The sequence below is a fragment of the Pangasianodon hypophthalmus genome, chromosome 11, assembly GCF_027358585.1.
Source record: "Pangasianodon hypophthalmus isolate fPanHyp1 chromosome 11, fPanHyp1.pri, whole genome shotgun sequence".
Lineage (NCBI taxonomy): Eukaryota > Metazoa > Chordata > Actinopteri > Siluriformes > Pangasiidae > Pangasianodon > Pangasianodon hypophthalmus.
This window is the reverse complement of record NC_069720.1, coordinates 4,223,801-4,248,169: the sequence shown is the minus strand read 5'-3', so window position 1 is coordinate 4,248,169 and position 24,369 is coordinate 4,223,801. Positions and strand designations below refer to the sequence as shown.

The 24,369-nt window shown below is 41.6% G+C and overlaps 1 protein-coding gene across 1 annotated transcript; it reads right to left on the bottom strand.

The window, feature by feature from the left end:
* Nucleotides 1–253: 253 nt before the first annotated feature.
* mmp15b (matrix metallopeptidase 15b) lies at nt 254–22,373 on the bottom strand. The gene is made up of 10 exons (XM_026930437.3): nt 21,555–22,373; nt 13,519–13,667; nt 12,813–12,935; nt 12,421–12,728; nt 10,045–10,206; nt 9,343–9,545; nt 6,585–6,723; nt 5,133–5,283; nt 4,841–4,959; nt 254–4,470 (listed from the first exon to the last, which is right to left on the bottom strand). Exons 1-10 carry the CDS (start codon nt 21,657–21,659, stop codon nt 3,977–3,979), a joined length of 1,953 nt encoding a protein of 650 aa, XP_026786238.1. The 5' UTR covers nt 21,660–22,373; the 3' UTR covers nt 254–3,976.
* Between the last annotated feature and the right edge of the window lie 1,996 nt (nt 22,374–24,369).

Genomic DNA, 24,369 nt, shown 5'->3' with positions numbered 1-24,369 from the left:
TTCGACACAAATGTGACAAATGGTTATCATCCAGAAACTTGATACAATCAGAGATCGGGAACTGTTTAAAATCATGCCCATTGTTCCCAGGATAGGCTCCGGATCCACCACGACCCTAACCACAATAAAGCAGTTTCTGAATATGAATTTATTATTATTATTATTATTATTATTATTATTATTGTTGTTGTTGTTGTTGTTGTTGTTCTTATGATTATTGTTGATGTTATTTAAAAAATTAAATTAGACTGTATTTCATATTCAGATCATTTATTTATTATTGTTTACATGTCCAGCATGGATCATTAGAGACACTCAACAGATGTGATCAACAAACAACACAAATGTATAAAATCTTCAGTTTCTACATCAGAAAACAAAATAAAAACACAAAACCGGAATGTTATTAACAAAGTAAAAAAGTCCTACAATATTTACAATTTCAAAAACAACCAATTAATTTCAAATAAGATAGTCAGGAAATCAATCAATTGAACCAAAACCACAAAAATAGTATCATACATTTAATCATTATTAATAAACATGAGGTTTTTTAAAAATAATTGCAGCACTATATAAGTTGCACAACATTGTCATGACATTGCTTTAGCAACATGAGTGAGCCTTTTATTTCTTTACCTGATTTGATTAATTATTCAGTCTGTGCACGGATTTGCTTTGTTAAAAGACATGACACATGGCTCATGGGGTAAAGTGAGATGCTTCGTGATACAGTGACACAGGAACAGACGTACTGTCAGTGTGTAGTTTAAAGACTACAGTGAAATTATTCTCAGTCCTGACACAGATTGCGTAATACTGACAAAAATCCTGACACTGCCAAGGCTACAGTTACCGAAATATGACAGATTTTCGGCACTATGACATCCTTTGTTCATACTATTTAGCAATTACAGTATGGGATTAAAGAAATGAGCAGGACAGATGAATAACAGAGATCTACTCTTGTTTCATGCATAAATCAGAAGACAGAGAATGAGAAAGATCACAGACATTAAATCACGTCTGCTATTTTGTGTGGATGCGTCTTGCACAAATACAATGCTGCTAAAAAAAAAAAAACAATGCACAACTGAAAAAAAAAAAATCACTGAGCTGCAACTTCAGGAAATATTTTACTAAAACCCACAATGCCTTTAAGATTGCTATGCAAGAGTGAGCGATTGTGGGAGGACGCTTCCTGGATTTGGCCTAAAGCCCAGACTTTCTTCCTGTTGGCCAGAAAAAGTACTATGCAGGACAATAATGCCCAAAGTAAGAGGGTCCATTGTTATTTGAGCCGAAGTACAGGAGTAGACATGAGTGGGAGAATGAAGCATGGATCCTAACATTCTCATTACACAGATTTATGTGCAGCTTTGATTATTTATTAATTTATTAGCCGTTCTCCAGCATAACCACTCCTGTTTCATCGCTACCATGTAAATGATTAAGGATAAGTCACTTCACTCACTCACTCACTTAAATGATTAAGGATTCAGATCATGCCCAATGTAGTCCTGCAACTAGCTCTAGCTTCAGGAAAGATCTGTCTTTAAAGGTTAAACAGTCTAAAGTGAGCCTTTCTTTTATGAACAGTTCACACGAGCAGTGTGTTTACTGGACAAGTTCACTTTAAACGGCCTTGACAGAGCATTTGGTTTCAATTGCCTAAGCAAACACAAAGATAACATTAATCAGCCAGGACACCAAAACAGCCAGAAGGTCTCTCGAAGCAAGGCCACAAAGGTGCGGAGCAGCAAGTAAACATCTGCACGTATGGGAACATATCAGGCTAGCATGGGCTGAGCATGAAGTCTTGAATTCTGGATCCCCTTCAGGCCTGTTTGTGTATTCTTCATTGATCTGGGGAGGAGGGGAAGGGGGGAGAGGAGAGGAGAGGAGGAACGGCTTTTATCTCTGATTAACTCTCCTCTTCGAATGGAGGGGGAAGGGTGCTGCCTGGCAAGGGAGCTGAACGGCCTCCATCAGCGATGGCATGCAAGTCATGACTGTCCTCTGTCTCCTCTAGTCTCTCCATAATATTTATGAAAGTGGTCTCGAGTCAACCTTGCCCGACAAGGCAATATTTATAGTACCACTCACTTTCCTTCTCTCATCTACGCCATCCTCTGTGCCTTTGTGAACACGGAAACTTTCTCCCCTGGCACTGAGATGCATTGTTTCTCAAAAAATGTGCAATGCTGAACTGATGTTTTGAGGTCACGCTAAGCAAATCACTTTCTTGTGAAAGTTTTCTACTTAAAACAAAGACAAGCTGCTCAATCCTCAATCAAAATCAAGTTCGAGTTTGAATCTTGAGGAGCGTGAGCGACATGTCAAAGCCAGCTCGTAGCTGTTGAATGGACGGAGAGCGAATGCCAGCAGCAGATCCTGTTTCCCATTCAAAATATGTGGTTCAAAAATAACCAGTGGCAGAGTGGATGCCACGAATGTGTGCCAGCCTGCTCCCATATGAGCATAGGAGCATAGGATCTGCTCTGTCCTCTTCCCTGTTGTACTCAAGAGGATATTCTCACAGCTCAGGCTCCTCTGCACCACCCTTGAAATGTGTATAAAGTAAGTTGTCTCTGGAGCAACACACTGTAAGCGTCTTCCAATGGCAGATAAGGTTTCCACAGCTGAACCACCTCCCTTTAAACCTTCACAGATCTCTCTCTCTCTCTCTCTCTCTCTCTCTCTCTCTCTCTCTATATCACGCTTCTTCTCCGTTGCTTTCTCGTGCTCTCTACATGCGTCAGCAGATCAGAGTAGGATTTCTTAGGTGCAGAAGGCCTCATGTTACCCTGGTGGGAGGTTAGCAATGTTTTTGCCCACCTGCTGTTTTTAAAATGAGAGGATTATCTAACAGCCTCTAACAGGGCAGGGAAAGAGGCCCGGCAAGGCCTTTCATTATGACTGCGGCTCGAGAAACACAAATGCCTTTTATTTATTTTTGAATTGGTCCTCTCAAGTGGTATATAGTGTACTAGTGGTATGTTTTTATAAGCCTTTTTGTGTATGCGTTTGATTACATTGTTTAAAGCAAGCCTACACTTGGCTAATGGTTCCTACATCTAAAAAAAAAAACCTCCTTCAGCATCCAGTACCTCAAAGGTTCCCTCCCGTCCCCCTGCAGTGTGGTTTCACAGTACGCTGCCTTTTTTTGTCCTAAAGGAAAAGCACCACGTGAGCTACACTCCTCTGACAATAAAAGATTACGGTCAAACAGTATCATAGGATCATAGAGAGAAAGCAACACACGAGGGAGATCAAGGGGCTCCTCCTATAGGGGTAAAACTACAGGAAGGCTTTTGGCTGGAAAGACCAAGGCACCGTTGTTAAAACAATAGCATGAGTGCTTCGACTAAGGCAATAAAACACATGGGATTTTCTTCATCATTGGCAAGCATGCCTCAAGTAGAGCGCTAAATGGCCAGTCGTGTTGAAAACAGTTTGTTTTCTACAACAGGTCTTTCCCGTTTGGCTTCTCCAGTCAGTGAATAGACGACATCTGAATCCTGAGTAAAGGGAGCAATTATTAAGATCTCAAAGATTGACTCCTTTTCTTCCCTTTTTCGTACTGCGCATGCTTTAGATTTCTCTTGTATTTTTCTCATCCAGAGTATGCTTCCTAAGCCATATGGCAGTTTATCATAGCACAATTAAAAATCATTCTGGTTTAGAAATAAAAAGAAATGTGCACAAGTGAGTGAAAAGAGGGGAAAAACAAAACCATGAAGAAAGGAAGGAAAACAACAATAACAAATGTGCAAACTCTCATATAAATAGACTACAGTCAATGCATTAGGACAGCACCATGGGATAACAGAGTATAAGGGGGGTGTGTGGGTGTGTGTGTGTGTGTGTGTGTGTGCGCACAATGTAAATATATTAGGAAGATGAAAACCGACATGGACGAAAGGGAAGAGAGGTCAAGGGTTCAGAGGTCAGAGTTGAAACCTAGGAGTCCAAGTTAAACCCAGTCTTGCAGGGATCGCTTGCAGTGCACAAAGTACTTGGGTGCCCCTTTCCTCTGCAGCGTGTTGATGATGGCGTAGATCAGCGCCAGGATGCACAGCACCAGGATCAGCGGCACAGTCACCATGATGATGTTCATGGTGCGCTCAGTTTCATCTATCTTCAGCACCACATCCACATCATTCGTCTTCTCTTCCGTTTCCTCCTTGGTGTCCACATCGTTGGTGCGATCTTGCTCCTTGTCCTTGTCTTTTCCTTTGTCCTTGTCCTTTTCTTTCTCTTTGTCCTTGTCTCGGCCTGCATCCGGGTTGAAGGGTGGTCTGTCAGGCCACTTCCGTCCCGGGTCCACGTCTGTGTCTCGGTCAGGATCCAGGTCCACGTTGCAACCCATGAAGTCTCTCAGGATGGATTTGGGGTATCCAGGCTCACTCTTCATCCGATGGTTATCGAATTTCCAGTACTTGCTGCCTTTGTAGAAGTATGTGTATGCTGCAGACGGAAAACAGGATGTTAAACAAAGGCATACAGAAAGGAAATGGGAGCTCATCTCATCTCTAGTTGACATTACTTGCCAAATTGTAGGGTAAAAATCAAATACAATAAATGTAAACGGAATCTTAGTGATTAATGGCTTCGCTTAATTGATTGTACACATGTAAGACCTTCTCTAAATTGTTATAATGGTGGAGAGACCACACAGGACAAAGGCAGAGAATCTTCCTTCTCACAGTGATGTCATTCTTTCCCTCACTCTCAACTAAATTTCCTGATCCTATTTCTCCCCCATCTCTCTCCCTATTCAGTAGATTGAGGTTTCTGGCAGTTCCCTGCCCCCGTGCCCCCCTGCCCCCCCACTCACCTCCATCATCGCTGAGGAAAGCTCCCTTGGGAGATGTGGGTACTGACGTATCCCAAACACTGATTGGTTTAGGGTAGTCTCGGTCCACTGCACGCGACTGCTCATTAAAACGCCAGTACCTACACGGAAGGAATTAGCAAATACAGCAACTACTTACTGGGAACATACAGCTTACTGAAATCATATGAGACACTTTAAATGCTGTTATTACAGTAATACAAGTATATAACAAACATGCTAAGTATTGGTATTAGTCTTTGAAAGTTGACCACAGACAAGACCTTCTGCTTACCTATCTCCCTTAAACAAGTAGGTGTAGCCTGATGGTTCCCACCAGATGGCCGTCTCAATCTTGTCATAAGGAATGTCCCGGCCATAATCTACCAGCTCCTGAGGGTAGCCTGGCTCCAGGTTGGCCTCCCGGAAAATCCAGAACCGATTCCCTGCACAGACCAGGGAAGAGAAGAAGAAGAACAAGAAGTGATGAGAATGAAAAAACGTAAATAAGCAAGAGTTCAGAACACAAGGAATTCCCCTCTGCCTAACTAAAGCAATCACAGAAACTTGAAAAAACTCCCATCTTGCATTACCATATTGGTTTTGCTGCTCGACTGCAAACAAAAATAACCACTGCGGAGAAGTGAAGGAGAAGGTTGCAGCAACAGTTTGGGTTTGGTTTAAATCTGGCATTCTCATGGTCTGCCTGATGACAGAACACTGCAAGACATCAGAGTTGATGCTATGATCAAACTGTAGTATTTTTTATTATTATTCTACAGTATGGCAGACATGGTGGCACCATCCACACGGTCACAGTTTGATTCCACATTCTCATTCTGAAAAAGTGCAAACTCTGCAGTCAGCATCTGGAGGAGCCACTGGCTGATGCAACAGCCGCACCTCAAATATAACAGTTCTTGCCGTCCAAGTTTTTGGGTCCCCTGGTTTCTTTCCGATGGCAGGCATCCAAACTTAAGAAGACCTTGCCAATGACATCACTTGGCCTACAGATGTTTTCCAAATTTCTCTTCAGAAAAAAAATTCACACTCACTCTAGTTCCTACTCTCTGTCTCCAACATCATCCCCCTGCCTTTGTTTATCATTGGAATTGATCAGAACTTTATCTCAGCCACAGTGGTGGATAGGACAAGCAGAGATGAAAAAACAGTGATAAATATTACTATACAGGATGTTGCTGTTAAGATTTCTTGTCTACGAGTGGAAGACTGCAGGAAAATCAGTTAAGGAAAAGCTCACTACTGCCAAAGCCGTTTTCCGATTTCAGATTAATGAAGTAATAAAATAAGAGCACAATGCAAATGTAAGTTAAACATTTCACTGTTTGTACTAGTGCTTTGCTGCCCAGGCAACTGTTAAGGGCACTGAGAGGTAAAAAGCAATAACTAAAGCGCCCTCATTTAGTACCAATCTATATGCTACTCTGACTCTGCAATAAAATTCTGACTGTGTCCTGACTAGGAGCTTCACATTTTAGTTTAGGAACCCTTTCACAAACTATACCTGTAAAATTCATCAGAATAAAATGAATAGTTACTAAGGGAAATGACACACCAGTCCCTTCCTACTAAATGACAAAATCTATCGGTGTTGTCAGAAAATAGTCTTCCACTGAGCATGGCTAATTGACGTACATTGCCAAGCTTTTTACAACATATACTAAAATCCAACATACATCCAACACTGGCATTCTCACAGAGTGAACACAGATTGGCAAAAATATACCTTTGAAAAAAACAAATCTGCCATCGTGTCTTTCATATGCTGCATCAATGTCTCCTGGAAGGCCTCTCCAAAAGTGGCCGATGGGCATGGGGTAGTTATCCAGTACTCGGTTTCTTCGGACCCTCCAAAACCAGCGACCCTAGAGGAGCAAAAACATTACACATTTAGACAGAGAATGTCTATTAAGGTTGCTTGGTATTTGCACATCTCTAGCAGCTGTCCATCTGAACACCAGCCACAGCTCATGACCATAGATTTTGTTGGGGCAGGATGGCATTAACAATGATATAGTAAAATTAAGTCAAGAAGCTATCACACTTGACTTCTGCTATAGGCTACTCTCTAGTCAATTTTAAGAGTAACCCCATAATAGCAGCTGAGAGATGACAACACAGTTATCCAGCATACAGTCTAGCTGCTCATTTTGATTGTTTCTAGACGTATCTTTGTTCAACTGTAGTTGATACAGTGAACTTACTATGTGAAGTGTGATGGCCAGGTTTCAGCAAAACTTCCAGCTTAGACCTGACACTAGCCCACAAAATTCAGGCATTGTAAAAACAGACACATTTTCTTCTTTGCATGCAAAACAAGGTCACTGTGGTATGCATGTATTTCTGAAGAGTAGGCAATATGAATTTTCAAGAAGATTCAGAGTATTTTTTTAATGTAGCTCAATCTGGCAACCTTGTCATTAATTGTCCTGTCCACTCCTCCTCTGCCAATGAAAATACTCATAGAGCAAGCATGGGGAAGCGTGATTCCTGCCCCAATGGGCTTCTATTAAATTTTTTTAACTGGTAATGCAAAAGAGGTAATTAGTATTTAAATGGAATTTAAAATTTATGGAGTTATGAAAATGAACATTTGTTGAATGGCTGATATACAGTATATGGTGGAACTCTCTTCCCCACATGCCCCTATGGACAAGCCATCACTGCTAAACACTGCTGTATTTCCAAAGCTGACACAAGGTCAGCTTGTAAACTGTGCACACCAAGCAACAGCTAACTGCTCTCCAAATGCTGAGGGAATACTACAAGGAATTTGCATGTTGAAAAAATTACTAAAACCAACAAACTCTAGGTCTGAGTAAGAAGTCCTTAAAAACAATAGCTCAAGATTTCTTTGTATGTAATCACTGAATAAATAAACAGAATGAATAAAATCTACAGCTAAACTCAAATGCTACACACCTGTTCAGCACACCAATCTAAAGATAACAGGCTACACACTCATGACCCACACCATTGAGCAAGCTTATTCTCCTGTTTCTTGGGTTCCAAGCCAAGACCTTGAGATTGCGCCACACCAGACCCAAATTAAAGTTAAGGCCTAGCTTTCAGCTAGCAGGCTCTAAATTTAACTCCTCCGCTCCAGCAATGCCCTTCCACGAGCCCAGACAACACCTCTTCCTTTACATACACAGCTAAGTCACATTTCACCCATGAAAAAAACAAAACAGTATAACTCCCTTCTGACGCTTGCAGAAAGCTCTGATCTATGTTTTATTAAGTGTAACAGTAAATGACCTATCCTCCTTGCGCTGCATATCTTTTGCAAGTCTACACTGAGCTTTTCAAATGTAACTCAGCTGGTCAAACTCATCTAAATCCATAACAAGAAATTAAAGTCATAGCCAACTGTAAAATACAAATCAGCTTTCGTAAATTGGCTGGAATATTGTGTGTTAAATTAGGTTTGGGTTTGGCTCGCAGCAGGTTGGATAACAGCTTTCATTTGCGTTACTGGCATTATAAAATGTTAATTATTCATGTAACGGAGAAAACTTGTTAGCAGCTTAGGCCACAGGAAATCACCCAAACCTTTATAAGGGGATTTTCCTTGCATTTCTTTACACGATACAAAACTAAGAAGAGATGGTGGAGTACTGGGACTGAGATTCATACATTAGACTTCAACTACAAAAACAGCAAGACTACCTGACTGAATTTAGGTCATATTCAATTTCAGAACTGCCAAATTATACTGCGTTTAGTGTAACTGTGAAATAATTACTTCAAAACGCTTTTATTACTTAATCTACAACTGCAGAAGATATCTTCTCATACTGTAGCAAAATAGCAAAAAGGACAAAAAAGAAGAGAGAGCTCAATAAACAACAAGCAAAGATCATGTGACCTAGCCCTTGTCATTCCAACTATAAGGGAAAGGTATAAGGGAGATACCCTGACAAAACAAGAAAGAAGCTTCTTTCATAAAGGGGAAATCACATGATGGAATGAGCTGACACAAGAACAGATGAATCCTCGGCTAAAGCCCCAGAGCAGCTTAGCTCCAGTGAGGTGTTCAGATCAAGGCCACAACTTGCCCCTGTATCCTGTTGATCTCCTGATGAACTCCAGAGCCCAATGATACAGAACTACTCTTTTATGGCCCATAACTGAGCCCAGGACTGGGGTTTTATAGGCCACAAGCCCTCTGGAGGCTTATTGAGACCAGGCCTGAAGCCTCTGCTTGGTCCTCAGGTGCAGCTGGAACAGATGGAACTTGGCACGCTTTCTGAGCTATTACTAAGAGAACTTGGAGATAGTGCAACAGGACTAGCAAAGTCCCACTGGGAGCACAGGGCCTCGTTTTTCACCCAATTTCCTACCTGCTTAACTGGCTAACAACTTACTGTACGCTTGTCAGATCCTATTACACACTAGATTAACATCACACACACACACACACACACACACAAACATACACTCATAGAGTATTTTTCTAGCACTTTTCAGTGACTCCAACTCACTTTGAAAACAAACATCTCTCCACGGAGCACAGTGACCGTATCAAAGTTGCCCTCACAGATGTTGGGGCCATACTGATCTGGGCGGTCAGTGGTGCGCGGTCGGTCTGGACGACGTGGTGGGGCTCCTGGTGGGTTCTTAGGCTGGTTGGGACGGCGAGGGGTCACAGTGGGAAGAGCCTGAGTTGGGGAACTGTCAGGAGGTCCTACAGGAAAACAATGAGAAGATGCCTGAATAAACCTGATATAATAACTTAATATTAAAACAAAAGGGTGTCTAGCTGTGATTGGGCATCTAGTGATAAATGGATAGAGGTATCAGCAATCTAACTTAGGAACTGCATTCTTCAGAGAAACAGGCCTAGAACTGTGGTAACACAGTGGGTATGAGGCATGCTATGGAAACAACTCCTCTGCTACTTGCTCAAAAACAACACTAATGCAGAAAATGTAATGACCCCTAGACAACTGTGCTTCAAAGTCAAGCTATCCAAATACGAATTAACCAAAAAAGAGAAAAAAAATTCGAATGACACTAGACCAGAGTTATTAACATGAACTGTGGTGACTTCGCAAATAACAGTGGAATATTCAGGGCAGTGGGCCTCTAGAAGTTGAGTTGAGAACCCCTGCCTTAGAGAACTAGATGGAACCTTTTCTATTAATCCATTTGACATAACAAAAGTATTGCATTATCTAGATTACCATAGATCTGCTGGATGCCTCTGAGATCATCCTCTGGAAGCTGGAAGTTTTCTGTGTCCATCCACTGGTAGAAGGGAGCCATAATAGCCAAAGGATTATTGGAGTGCTCCAGACCTAGAGCATGACCCAGCTCGTGCACTGCTACCAGAAACAGATCATTTCCTGCAAAGGAAGGTGCAGATGGAGGGAGAGATAAAGAGATATAAATTAAATAATGTTAATGAAATGAAATTTTATGTGTGTTGCTAGGCCAGAATAAACTGTTGTGCTATAGAGATTATTTATTGAAGTGATACAAGGATTAACCATGATACAATCACTCTTTATGGATGCAGTACCATGCACTCAGCTAAAAATAGTCTTTACTTAGGGCTATTATTAGGTTATTATTAGGTTATTAGGTTTGAGATACATGATACAGATTAGATTTTAAGTCTGCCACGATAACTGTGTTGCCAGTTTATGTTACTCAAAGGAGATTTCTGGTAAAGCTAGCTCCCCCAATGGTGGTGTTCTGTCTGCGTTAGGGCCAAGCATTTGCCTTTTAGTTACAGATTGGTGTTAAAAAGAGGGAGGTACTCAAACTGCTCTTTGTTTGAGACCTCAGCTGTCTTGGTGACCTCGGGTCAACCGGCACGTTGCTGGAGTGAAGTGAAGAAGGAAGAGTAATGGATTGGAACGGAGCATCCTGAGTTCTTATTCAGGCATGTCAGCATTTGTGTGTGTGCGTGTGTGAGTGGGTGTGTGAGTATGTGTATGGGCTGCATGTGGGTTTGATACAGGACATTTGTAATACACAAATGGTGAAGACTAATGATTTATAGAAAAGTCTGTAAAGGCAGTGCACTCTCTGACTGCCTTGAATCATATTCTGTCTCCATTCTGCAGCTGTCAGGTTGATTTGTGAATCTAATTCTGAGCAAATGGGTCTCTGTGATTCCTCAGTTGTGATATCAGAAAAAAAATCTGTGAGTGATTACTTCCTCCATGTTCATCAGTGTGATCTGAGTGTTAAGAGTCTTTATAAGACTTATGAGGTCACTGAAGAGCTGCTTGTTCAGGGATTTTCAGGGACACCAAGATATTAGAGCTAATGGCTTTCGACAGATAGGAGGAGCACTAAATGGATGTTCTAATGGCCTCAGGCTGCTAAATCAATGATTTCTTTGACAGGCCTAGGCTCTGCTGGGCACGGATGTATGTCCACCACTTGCCACTGAAAGCTGGTTTTGTCTAAGGAGCAGGAATGATGATGCATGGTCAAGACAATACGGTGCACTGCTGTGACAGCGACTGAGATGACTGGCCACAAAGGAAACCCTGTGAGCTCTAAAGCCAATGGAAACTGACAGCTTTAATCACAATGATAAATACACACCCCTTTTGAAGCTGTGTCCAAGTTTTACTATGGTGTGGTGCTTCTCCATGAATGATAATTATGCTGAGCCAATTCAAATTCTTGCAGATAGGATCTCACTTGCTGGCAGCATGATAGCACCTCTAATTACCAAACGTTCAGCTCTATTCTGTACTTCCAACACGTTGGGTACGACAAGCATTCAGTAAAGCCCTCAGTGAAGTACTTTCACAGCAAAAGAGTTTCTCTGTCTGCCTTTATCTTGCCATGTGACTCCAAACAAAGAAAGAAAGAGGGCAAAAATAGACAGAGAAGTCTTTGTGATGTAATCCTGATGATCACGTCAGAAGCAAAACCTTTGGAGGGAAATCAAATCTCGACTATTCAATAGGATGGCGGAACTAAATCGTCCTCTTACAGTCCTTTACTTGAAATAAATGTTTCTGTTGAAAATTGTTTTCAGTGAACACCGCACACACATGGGAGATTTTGCCATGTCTCCCTCCACTAATCTATAAAAAATAACCATTTTCCAGCATAGATTTATGGAAATCTGGTCATCTGAGCTCTGAGCTGCACAAAAATAACTGGCTAATGAGTACACAAGTCATTAGGCGTCAGGAGTAAGCAAGAGAGAAAACTCAGCTTATAAAGTCCGACCTTTCTCTCACTCACAGCATGTGGGAGCTGGCAGTGGGAACTGCTGTGATGTCACTCGGCTGATTTCTAAGTTTATAGACATCATCATAGTAAAGAGCCAAACTAAACTAGACAAACAAACTAAACAAATTCACATGGGTTAAATAATAGGGGGGAAATGTGTTTGCGTGTATAAAAAGTCATAAAATGATAATTCTGCACATTGTTGTATTGGACTGGGTCACTATACAGATGGTAATTGAGGGGATTTTGAAAGGTCACTGACATATTGTAAACATACATTAAGCTGTGGAGGCTTTTGAGATGGTTTATAAGGGCATTTTCTTTAAGCATTTCAGAATTCGCTTGCACTGACTCACCTTGCAAATTCTCGTTTCCAATTGTCCACGGCTCGTCTGAGTCAAAGTGCGTGTCACCGCCCATCCCTGGACCAGGGAAGTAGGCATGTGCCAAGAAGCCACCCTCGCCATCAAACGGAGAACTGTCACCGTGGAAACCAGAGGCGAAGAAGATCATGATGTCAGGCTCCTTTCGCCGGCCATATTTGACCTCCAGGTAGGGAATTTCTTCAAACGTCAGAGGTGTTACCTTCTCCCACACCTTGAAGGCCATACGAATGGCTTCGTATGAGTTGTACTCCCCAATCTTAGGAGTATAGTTCTGTATACTGTGAGAGAAACACAATGTGAAATGTGAGAAAATTAACCCAAGCCTGAGATTTTTCAAGGTATACAGTTTTCTGGGTATATACCTAAAGGTCAAGTGGGTTTTGTCCCACTTATGGCCAGTGAGTGCATAGCGTTTCCTGCGAACATTAGTCTTGATCTGACCCCCAAACTTATCCGGAACCCCACAGCGAGGCCTCTGCATGGCTCTGAAAGAGGAAGAATGGAAAAGGTCAACCAGGTCACATCAATGTCTAATACACTCTTAGGATAAAAGGGATTTTCAAGGGCTCTGAACTATCTAAAGCAGTTATATTTTGAAGCCTCTTTAATAGGTTATAGGGTTATAGCTGTTATAGGGTTCAACATGGATTCTTTAAGGTGTCCTCAAAGAGACAAGACAAAGGACCAACTGGAATTCTATGTAGTCATAATCTTTTTTCAAAAATGAACACAGCAGGCATTCAATGTGGCTGGACTTACAAGGGGCTTCATCAGTTGATCTTTTGATGTCTTCATGCTGTACTGTTGAAGTGGTGAAGCCCTTCATCCGAGTACTTGCCTTGATTTACTACTATTAGACAGTATTTCATGGTTCTTTCAATCAGCCATGCTAAACCAATTCTAGTTTTAAAGTCCCTGAGCTGTGCAGTAATGCTCTAGTAAATACTTTAGTAAATGATCGGCTCTGGTGAAGGGTAAAATTATGGGAAGCACCAGTGAAGAATTGGACCCTATGCAGCCAAGCCAACAGCACAGTTATAACAGTAATAAATGCCATAAGAGCCTTACGCTATAGTTGCTGGATCCATCTCTCCTGTGACCTCCAGACCGTAGAATCTCTGCATGTCACTGATGGCACTGGACAGGATTTGAGCCGATCGCATAGTGGACATCTGCCTACTCGCCTGAGGGAGGTATCCATACATCCGGAGCCAGGACTGACAAAAGTCAAACAGAGAGAAATTTAACACCACAATGATCATCCAGATTGAGTGTCACAGACATTTATAGCTTGGACAGCAGTAGTAGATTGTGCGTGAGAGGACCGTATTACAGAGTCAAAGTGTGCCACACCTGTTATGCTGAGATATTTAATACAGCTCCAGATTGGATGATAAAGTCATGGCTACAGATTGCGGGAAAGGCACCACCAGCTGGGTAGGTCATATTACAGGCCCCACGTGAAGGCCAGTGTGGGGTTTTCCATACAGCTTTACCAAAATTTAACACACTACAGAAAGACTTCTATAGAATGTGCATATGTGTTTATTGATCAGTGCGGATTGTCCAGCTGTACAGTCCAGATACCCAATACAACTAGAGAAAGTCCCTTACTGGTTGGGTCTTATTGGATCACTGAGATTGGGCAGCTCATGTGGTGCAATGACTTGGTGCATGGTCGAATGTAGCCAGATGCATACGTGGGAGTTTGGGCTCCCAATGGCAAAAGAGTCTTGTGATCATAATAATAGGAAATGGTGGTGGAATTAAAGTTTTGATTTGGCTCTGTAGTGCAATGTAGGTGGCTTGACCTAATTAGACAATTAGTGAAATTACATAATTAAGCTCCCACGTCATTATTCTAGCCCTGTGGTTATAGTAATTAGGCCTTCCGGCCCAGCCCTGCCTCCATACGGCAGTGTCTGGACACATCAGAACAACCAACAACTGTACAAACAACTGACAACTACTTGTAGAGTTTACGTTACACATCTCTGGTTTTCATTACTTCCACTTAAGTAATCATCTTCATGACAGTATTCTATATACAGCAGACAATAAATCAGGTTAAGTTTAAAGCCACAAAGTCTTATTTTTCAAACTAAGGGGAAAAATATACAAAAAGGCGTTTCCTTGTCTACTGAGTCACTGGACTATTCCTTCAAACCATTTTGAAAAGCTCTCTTGGGCATGAATTATTTTTCATTTCCATTTATTGGATTTTTTTTTTTTTTCAAAAATACAAAATGTCCAAAATATATGTTCAGCCTACTTTTGTAACATTTTCTCAAAATAAGGCCTACCAATAGAACTGTCTCACTGTGATGGAAACAGTGATGGACTCGGAACAAACTGGCCACTAAAATGTTGTGTCTAAACCCAAACAGAGGGGCCACCAGGGCAGCAACAAAGGTGCATTGCTTCAAACTCAGTTTGTGATTTTTATGGCCTGCGTCCCACCTCTGCATGAGCTTGCCTTAATTATCACAAGGTTAATGGAGATGTCCCACTGGACTCGGGAGGTTTTTGGGGTCACCGCCTTTATAATGACCCCTCTTTTCCTGCACTGGGAACAGGGCTTCTGCATGGTTATCTAGCCTGAACTTGCTTTCCTTCACCATGGCTCCAGAAGAGACAGGCCTTTGTACAGCCCCTGTGTGTTGCAGACAGCTGAATAGATGGCCCTGTTTCTGGGCACAGCCAGCAGGGAAACCCCCCATAGCTGCCATCTAGAGTGTGGAGTCGTCCGGTCCTTTCCCCCTTCCCCACAAAAAATCCAACAGGACAGACTGGCCGCCTGTAGACTGTCTGGTTAACTGTCTACATTTACACTGCTTTCCATCCAGATGGTTTAGTCTGATTTAATTCACATTGTTCTTAATTGTATTCAAAGTGCTTTATTTCTTTCTTTCACTAGACTTATTGTACAAAATCCACATGGAATTTGAAGCACCTTTGCATGTCCTGTCATTAAACTCATAAATCAGGTCAACTTAATTAAGCCAGTTTTACACTGTGCAATTCTGGCAGGCTTTTAAGATAATTACTTGTCATATGGTACAAAACGATCCCAGTAAAGTCTTCACCAGATTCTATAATGGACTGGGGGGATAACATGTGTTCTCCATGTCAGATTATATCATAAAGGTCCTCTAATGAGAGATCTGCAATTAAAGAAAATTACAAGGTTTTGCTGACTTCATCAGTCAATACAATCTTCGATCACAATGACACTGAATTGGATGCCAGTGAGCACATCAAACACATAATAAAAAATAAACTACAGTAGCACTATACAAGGACTAAAATACAATAAATACTTGAGTCTACAGTATTTCCAAGATGGATCAGTCTTTCTTGATATAAATCACATCAACATAAGCTTAACATACATCATATGATTAAATGGAAGAGTTTTTTTGTCTTGAAACCAAGCTAGTTAGATTGCTAACTACTTATCTAGTTACTTCACATGGCTCTGGCATAAACGGAAGAGTCGGAAGTAAAGGCCACAAAAAGGAGATGAATGATTGATTCTGAATGCATTGAAACAAGGTTACCTAACAATTTACTAATAACAAAAGTATTAGAAAGGCTTCGTAGGTTGGTAACTTCACTGTAACCACTATAAGTTGTAACTTTCACTTGCTAGCCCATTTAAGTTTTAACTGACTGTTGTGTGTAATGGTGTAACAGTGAGCAAGTAGATAAGCATTTGATACTGGTCCAGTGCCAACTGCTAATGTCTAACTCCACCAAAAGAACAACAAAACTAGTTAAGGAAAAGTTAATTAGTTGCAAAATTATAAAACTATGGAAAGCTTTTGTTTTATACTGAATGCTACATAGTCAATTTATAATGGAAAAACAATATTTTCCAGTTGTTAATTCAAAACCAAATATTAGACATCAAGGATGTTTAAGACTTTCATGGCTCTCTATGAACGCTGCATTCACGAAAATACGACTAAATTGTACCTTTCTTTGTCATTGTAGTGGTTCCATCAATGGTACTTTGGTACTACAATGGTACTACAATCTTTCATACCTTTCATATGTATCTTTCAATGATTAAAGGTACATAAGTGTACTGTAATTACGTTTTAGAATAAAGCTTTAAAGTTGCATTAAAGCTACATGCACCTTTCTGGGAAGGTTCCCTAAAAAGTGTCACACCAGTAACATGGAAAGGTACAGTTTAGTATGCTTTTTTCTGAGAGCGTCTAGTATAAATAGTTACACAGTTCGGTAACTATTCAGAACAGCAGGAGCAGCTCTTGTCCTTTCCCGTTGTGCTTTCTCTGTGATTTGGGGTTGGGAGTGGGGGGAAATGATGAATAGCCACGCTGTGTGGGACACACCTTGCTCCATGGATAAGTTCTGTGTTCCTCTGAGTGCTACATGGCCCTGAGGGTGTGGGGCTCCTGCCGGCTCAATGGGAAGCCAATGATCCTATCTCTGAGATTCATGCTGGCTTATAAATGAGCACTAATTCCCAGGTTTTATTCAGCACACATCTCTGTCTGGCTCTCCCAAGAGCTCTGGGAATTATTTCTGATATGTATTTATTGTAGGGCAGAGGAATAAAGGCAGCACTCCAGCTCTGAGCAGGAGATGTATAAAGGCCCGCTTTTAAAAAGAGAAAGCATTTCAGTGCTATCACAGGATCCTCTGCCATGCATACAAAGCAAGTGCCAGCCGAGAGCCAGCGAACCGGTTACTCCTTCAAAAGGACCTTAAGAGTCACTTGCATTACTGGGTCTTTCAAGAGCAGGGTGCTGTAAAACGACTTTAATTCAGTATGTGTGTGTGTGTGTGTGTGTGTGTGTGTCCAGCACAATGTCAGCCAAGACTCTAACGACTGGAAAGCGCTTTTATTTCTGAGGCTTGGGCGCACGCCATCTTTCTGGTCATTAAGTGAGAGGGGGAGGGAGTGGGAGCAATCAAGATCAAGTGAAAAAGCAAGTGGAAGATGGAAAAACAGTGCAAGAGAGAGACGCAAAAGGAGCATAAGTTATTGCACTGCCAAACTTCATACAGAGCCAAGGACCAACAATGATTGACACTACTATCACAGTAACACTACTATCACAGAGCTTGGAATGTTAGAATGTGAGACTGGTCCCTGATCCAACATATGCTCATGCTTTTAGCAGATGTAAAGTGGCTGTTCTTTAATTCAAAAGCAACAGAGACCCTGCTATTAGGTTAAAACACCAAGCAGAACGAATCAGGAGCCACTGATTTACTGATATTTTTGTCCGATCAACTGATGCACGCTATGCCGTGAAAGTGTGATACGGACTGACGTTATGCAGATCATGCACATGAAAACAGGACACAATCTGTCTTAAAGCAAGTCATCATAATGCATGTGACTTGGTAACAGAAGCTTGCAGTGTGTCAGACTATCTGGTGTCACCCAGAAGACGACAGGTTCCCATTTGAGTCTGGTTTCTCCCAAGGATTCTTCCTCATGTCCTCCCAAGGAGTTTTTCTTTACCACTGTCACCTCTGGTTTGCTCATTAGGGATCTAGAAAATCTACAGCTACTTTGTGACAATGTCTGTTGTTAACAGTGCTATACAAATAAAACTGAATAGATCTGAGTATCAGGTATCGGCTGATATTCAGAGCTCGGATATCGGATAAACCCTAATCCTTCATTGTATGCTCATGTTGGTAGTAGTGGTGTATTTTTGGGAGGCTTATAGCAAACTAAATCAACCCATGTTTCCTAGGATATGCATAAACTGTTGTTATAAATTAAGAATGCTTTTATTCAATTCGATAAACCAAACAGCGATTTGATGCGTCGAGAAAACAAATAAATCTTTGCACCCATAGTTGCCAGTCTTAATAATACTAGTTAGTTGCTTTAAAAGTAATTAAATTTGAAATGATTTCGATGCTTTCGATCAATGTAAAGAAACATCCACACTGAAGACCCCATTAGAAGTCGAAGCAATTGGCCTCCAACAGACAGAGATGGAATTGGACCACGAAGACATTAAAAGTGGTAACTAGGGTCTCTGGGTTGAACGAATGAGAATGGCAAGGCAAGGGTTAAAAGCAGAAGACTGGCCTTCAGGAAGTGATACAGTCGGCTCCCTGTGTACTACAGACCTCATAAACTCTCCCCACCCGCCTACATCTCTCTCTGCTCCCTCTTTCTTTTCGCATCTCTCAGATACAGTCGGCCAAAGACAAAACATGTCATTGTTGCTCCTCAGCTGCCTGGGAGCCCTGCAGCCCAAATCATCCCTCTCTGTTTCTGTTTGTGGATTCGGAAAACAGCTGTTGCATTCACTAATCACCATGCAGAAGAAACGAGCAGGCCTGAAGCAGACTCCCAGCCTCCATTGCCCTGTCCTTTCCCTTTCTGACACTAAAGCAGGCCAAGGAAGTGACTTCTTCTGGTAACATTAACAAGGATGTTGCTTAAGAAGGCATATAAAGCAAAAGGTTAATGCTTCAAAGCATATTCTGTCTTAGTGCCTGCTAATTCTCATTGTAATCAAGTCCCTCTCTTATTGAGAGATGTGGACAGCACAGCTGAGACACAAGCTTAACCTAATCTTTAGATGTAACCTTTAGGGGTTAGGTGAAAATGACAATATCCACATGGCCCAAGAATTCAGTAATGCTCCAGGAGCAAAGAAAGAGGAGACATCTTCACTTATAAATCCAACATGCCTTTTAAGCTAGTTCTCTTCCTCCCACAGTTTTTGGTTTGTCTGATCCACAGCTTTGTGCAAGCCAGACAAGGTGGGATGACTCGTCCTGCTGGGGCTGTCAGCACATCCTGAAAGCTTGACCTGTGCAGCATTGTCAGGAGACTTAATCAGGGTACTGTTTGTTTAGTAAGCAGAGCCAAAAGGACATTATGGCAGCTTAAGTAAACAGACACATCTTTAAGACCCTCAGCCACAGGAGAAATCCTGCACTTCGCATGACACTCACAATGCTCAGGCTGGATCAGTCTCTCTACACTGCTTACACACTCCACTTCAGAATTAGCACTGTGGCCTGCATGGGCTTGTCTGATTCAATATGAAAAAAAAGCACACTCTTTCCCAATCTGACTTAAACAGCTTCAGATGTTTATTCTGTCTTGATTGCACCCTTAAGCATTTATGGGCTGAAATAGGCTGAAATAGGGATGAGGAACATAACTGATTCTCTCTTGAGAAATTCTGTATCCATGGATATCTTCTAAATCTTTACACACAATTATGCATTAATATTTTTTAATTAAAGTTTGTCAGTAGTACACAGTGCATTAGATAAATGGTATAAAGAAAGTAGGAGAGTAACATTTTTAAAAACAATAAGCTCAAAAACTCAAAATTTATCAAAATAAAGTTAATGAACAAGGAACAAAATGGAAAATGAAACAAGTGGTGATAAACTTTGACTTGTTAGTGTAACTAATAATGGACATGGAAAATGACAATACACTTGTCACTTTCCATATTTAGAAAAACAGCATAATGTAATCTATACCAAAGAAAAACTTTCTTTATTTGAGTCCAAGTGTCCAATGCTTCTTCTCAGTGCATTACTTATGTATAAATGCAGACAGCTAGCTAAGTGCACGTCTAGTGTGACTCTGGTAGGAAGCAGACTTTCAGCTCATAGAGATGTACCCACACACCTGGAAAAAGTCCTTATTAATAAACGTCATTTACTTCCTGCCAATAATCTCATTGCACACAGGACTAACATGTTGCAGGAAGTCCATACATGGGATCTATGGGGGAAATTACACACGTCCAGTATGAGGATGACACAAGCTACTATTTAAGTCATCCTTCATCACTGTCCGTTTTAATCAAATTTTAGCTCACCTACGTGCTGTATAGGAAAATGATGTCAACTAAAAGATGTGTTTGTGTTTCGGTGTGATCTATTTCTGAAGACACTCATTGAGTGCTCATGTATTGTCTGACTGAATCAATTTCCACAGCGATGTCTGCACACTTGTGGGAGTTTGGAGCGACTCGTTGTGTATTCCTGTCAGTTCCACTGCCTGTGCGCCAGGCCACTAATGACAGGGAGCGAACCACACTAGTCCTCTTATGCACAGGGTGGTAGACCATGAACAAACCCACACTTCACACACCGCCACCATGAGATACAAGGCATTTTCTTCCATTCTGAATTCTAAAACTGGCAGGACTTCTAGATGGATGTGTGCAAAAATATTTATTCACAAACCTGTGATTAAAATAAATGTAACAGATAGTATGACTAAAGACAATTCTGTAATCATACTCCTTCAGAATGTCTAAGTGTCCTCCACACAAGACGTTTCTGTCACAGTGAAGACAGAAAACACAGAAAGAACAAATGGATGCAGGTGTGGCTAAACAGGATAGACACACACACACACACACACACACACACACACACACACACACACACACACACATGCTTTGTAAATCCTGAACTGGTTGTTGAACAGAATGAGCATGAGTGGGTGCAGCTTGGGGTAAAGTCCAGACATTATCTCTCTCACACATGGACAGACAAACAAAACTTAGTGCACACCTCCATGCTGTCCTGTTTTCAGTTACTGTATTATGCAGTCATAAACACTTTTTACTGCTCTACACTCTCAGATAAACAAACCAAACTGTACTTTTCCTTGTTGGTATCATCAAGGGAACATGTTTTGTTCCTATACATATTATATATATATACATATATATATATACACACATATATATATATATATATGTATGTATGTATGTACTAAAAAATAATTTAAGGTGCACACTACCTACTAATTATAAGCTAATTAAAGATGCACCACGTGCACTTTTCTGTGTAAAAGATACACAATAAAGTAAAATAAAATGCTGTACAGTCTATACACTGTAAAGAAAATCAAAACAGGAAAAAGCCAAAGGAACCTCAGCAAGCACACAAAGAGACAATTTTCAAATGCTCATTTGCTATTGGGCACTTGTTCACATAGATGATTGCTCATAACATAACATAACATAACATAACATAACATAGTGTAACATAACATAAGAAATGCTTCAGAACAGAACAAAACAAGAAGAGAAGGAAACTTGAGGAACACTAAGAGTTACCTCTGCATTGAAGTCATCATCTCCAAATGTGTGTGTCCCACACAGACAAAGCACCAGGAATGAAGGAACCAGTGTCCGGAGCATCACATGCCACAATGATGCCATGTTCACAATTCTGGATCAATTCTCTGTCTTGTAGGATGCCAGATCCTCAAAGAGTCTAAATGATCTCGAGTCTCCTGATTTCAAACTTGCAAAAGACCTACAAGTCTACAAAGGCTGCATTGCCCTGAAGCTATGAAGTGTCCTCTCTTCTCCTCTCCTCCACTCTACTCTGCACCCAGGATCAAATGCTAAAAACGTTTCTCGTGCGCGAGCTGTCACTCTAGCGGTTTAAATGACCGGAGGCAATAGGTGTAGTCGAGTTGCAAGGGGTTGGACCCAAAACTCAGAGAGGTCCGCTTCTCTGGCACAAGTTTCGTGGGGATCATATCCCGCGGGTGTGTCCACGCTGCGTTTATTCCTCCTTTTTCACGTGCGCGCACGAGCCTTAGTTACAGTCGCGTCCAAGTGAAACGTCAGTTAGAAGTGCGCGCGGAGAGCAAATTCCAGATCCCGCCTTAATGTAACAAGGCGGACACACACACACACACACACACACACACACACAACACCCCCGAAGATAAATTGCATGACGTCAGTTCCGTCCAGTTCACTCCTGAGTGCGCGCGTGCGCGCGGATTTCAGCTGTTCGCCGCCGGTTATGTCTCACGTGCGTTCACGGCTTTGTTGCAGGTTTAAAAATTTCCAGATTTTCTGGGAAAGAGCAGAAGGATCGGCTCGTGGATCCACGCGCGCGCCCGCGCGTGTGTGTGTGTGTGAGTGTGTGTGAGTGTGTGGAGGAGGGGCGTGAACAGGAGGGTCATGTATTCACCCCTGCTCTATTCACAGTGCACACAGTGCATACACCATTTACTACCGGCAATTCTTAAAAGTTCTACCACTAATATCTGAAATGCACATATGCATTGAACTCACAAACTCCCTTCTAATGTGCAGCTGTCCATTTCCATCCATCCATCTTCTGTAGCGCTTATCCTACACAGGGTTGCGGGGAGCCTGGAGCCTATCCCAGGGGACACGGGGCACAAGGCGGGGGACACCCTGGCCTGGGTGCCAACACTTTGCAGGGCACAATCTCACACACACTCACACACACACACAATTCATTCAATATGGATGATTTAGAGATGCCAATCAGCATACAAGGCATGTCTTTGGACTGGAGGAGGAAACCAGAGGAAAACCCTGAAGCACAAGGAGAACATGCAAACTCCACACCTCCAACCCCGGAGGTGCAAGGCAAACCTGCTAACCACTGATTGGTCAGCAGGCACTGATTAATTGTCTATAACAGCAGCTCAGACAAGAGTTCAGAGCTTATTACAGCTTATAATATTTGCTTCTTCGATACATGATCGTTTCAGCAGTAACAGCTCATTCACAGGGACTTGTATAGAGGACACATCATATAATCTAAGTCTAATAATAAACATTTAAAAAAATGTGTTGTTAATTAACAAAGATCATCGATATGGTGAAGCTTTGCGTGAGGAGATGTTTATTTAACATTTATGGAAGGAGTCTCCAGTGTCAGTGATTTGTAACAGTTTTCCACCAGGACTTGTGCTTTTCATTTTCTTGGTAACACAAGCAGTGTATTTTTTGTATTTTGTATTTTCCTATAACAGGACATTTTCAGTGCTTACATTTTTACACATTGGAGCTCATGTGATTCTATACACAATTTGTTATCCCTCCCTTCCCCATCCATCAGTGTGTAACAACTACTACAGAACAACAGCTGAACCTGTATTATTGGGCTAGGACACCATTCTCAGCCCAACAGTACACTGATATGCTAACTCATGTGTGATGCTGATAGTGCTTGGATTTTTACACACCTCAGCATCACTGCTGGGTTGAAACCGGTAAACTAACCACAAAAAATCCCCAGTATCCTGTAGTCAGAAACTAGTGAGAAACCAATCAGAGAGAATGATTAACACACACTGCGCATGGAAAAGATTAGCTTTAGTCTTTAATTGGACACCTACTAGAAGGAGCAACAAGGAAAGTGTGTCTAATTAGTCAAATTAGATGGCACTCATTCCAGTGCAGCATGCACTACACCATGTCAGTGTCACTGATAAATCCCTGCAATATATAATATCTGGCAAATGATGGACCCTTTTCACTGATGGACAGGGTGGAAAGGACGACAAATTGTGCACAGTGAAAGATGGGCTGCAGTAACTGTACACCTGCAAAGTGCACCTAATGTGGATGGTGTATCTTATAAAATCGCAAGTGAATACAAGTTGTTATTGTAAGACAAAGCAAGAGATGTATTTTGGAAAACAGAACACGCTGTCTTCATTTTAGGTGGCCAAATACCATAGGAGCAGGATTTAAGAGTTGTGAAGAACACCCACTCGTTCTGTGTTGATGGTGATGCATGTGATAGGGAATGCATTCGAAGAAGAAAAAAGCTGCTGACAAGTACTGTGAACACAGGAGACAAGTGTCTTAAGAGAATGATGGAATCTTAACGCCTGTAAGCACAAGCACATTAAGTCGCTTTGCAAATACTGACTCAGACACACACACACACACACACACACACACACACACACAGTGATCCAGAACACTGGAGCTGGAGGTGTGCATACCTGCAGGGTTTGAGGCAAGGAGACAGGAAGGTACTCAACAGTTCAGTGAACTCACAAGTTCTAAAGTCACAAGTCAGTAATCAAAGAAAATCATTTGCGTTATCTCTGTCATGCATTAACTCAAACCTGCTCCGCAAGATTCT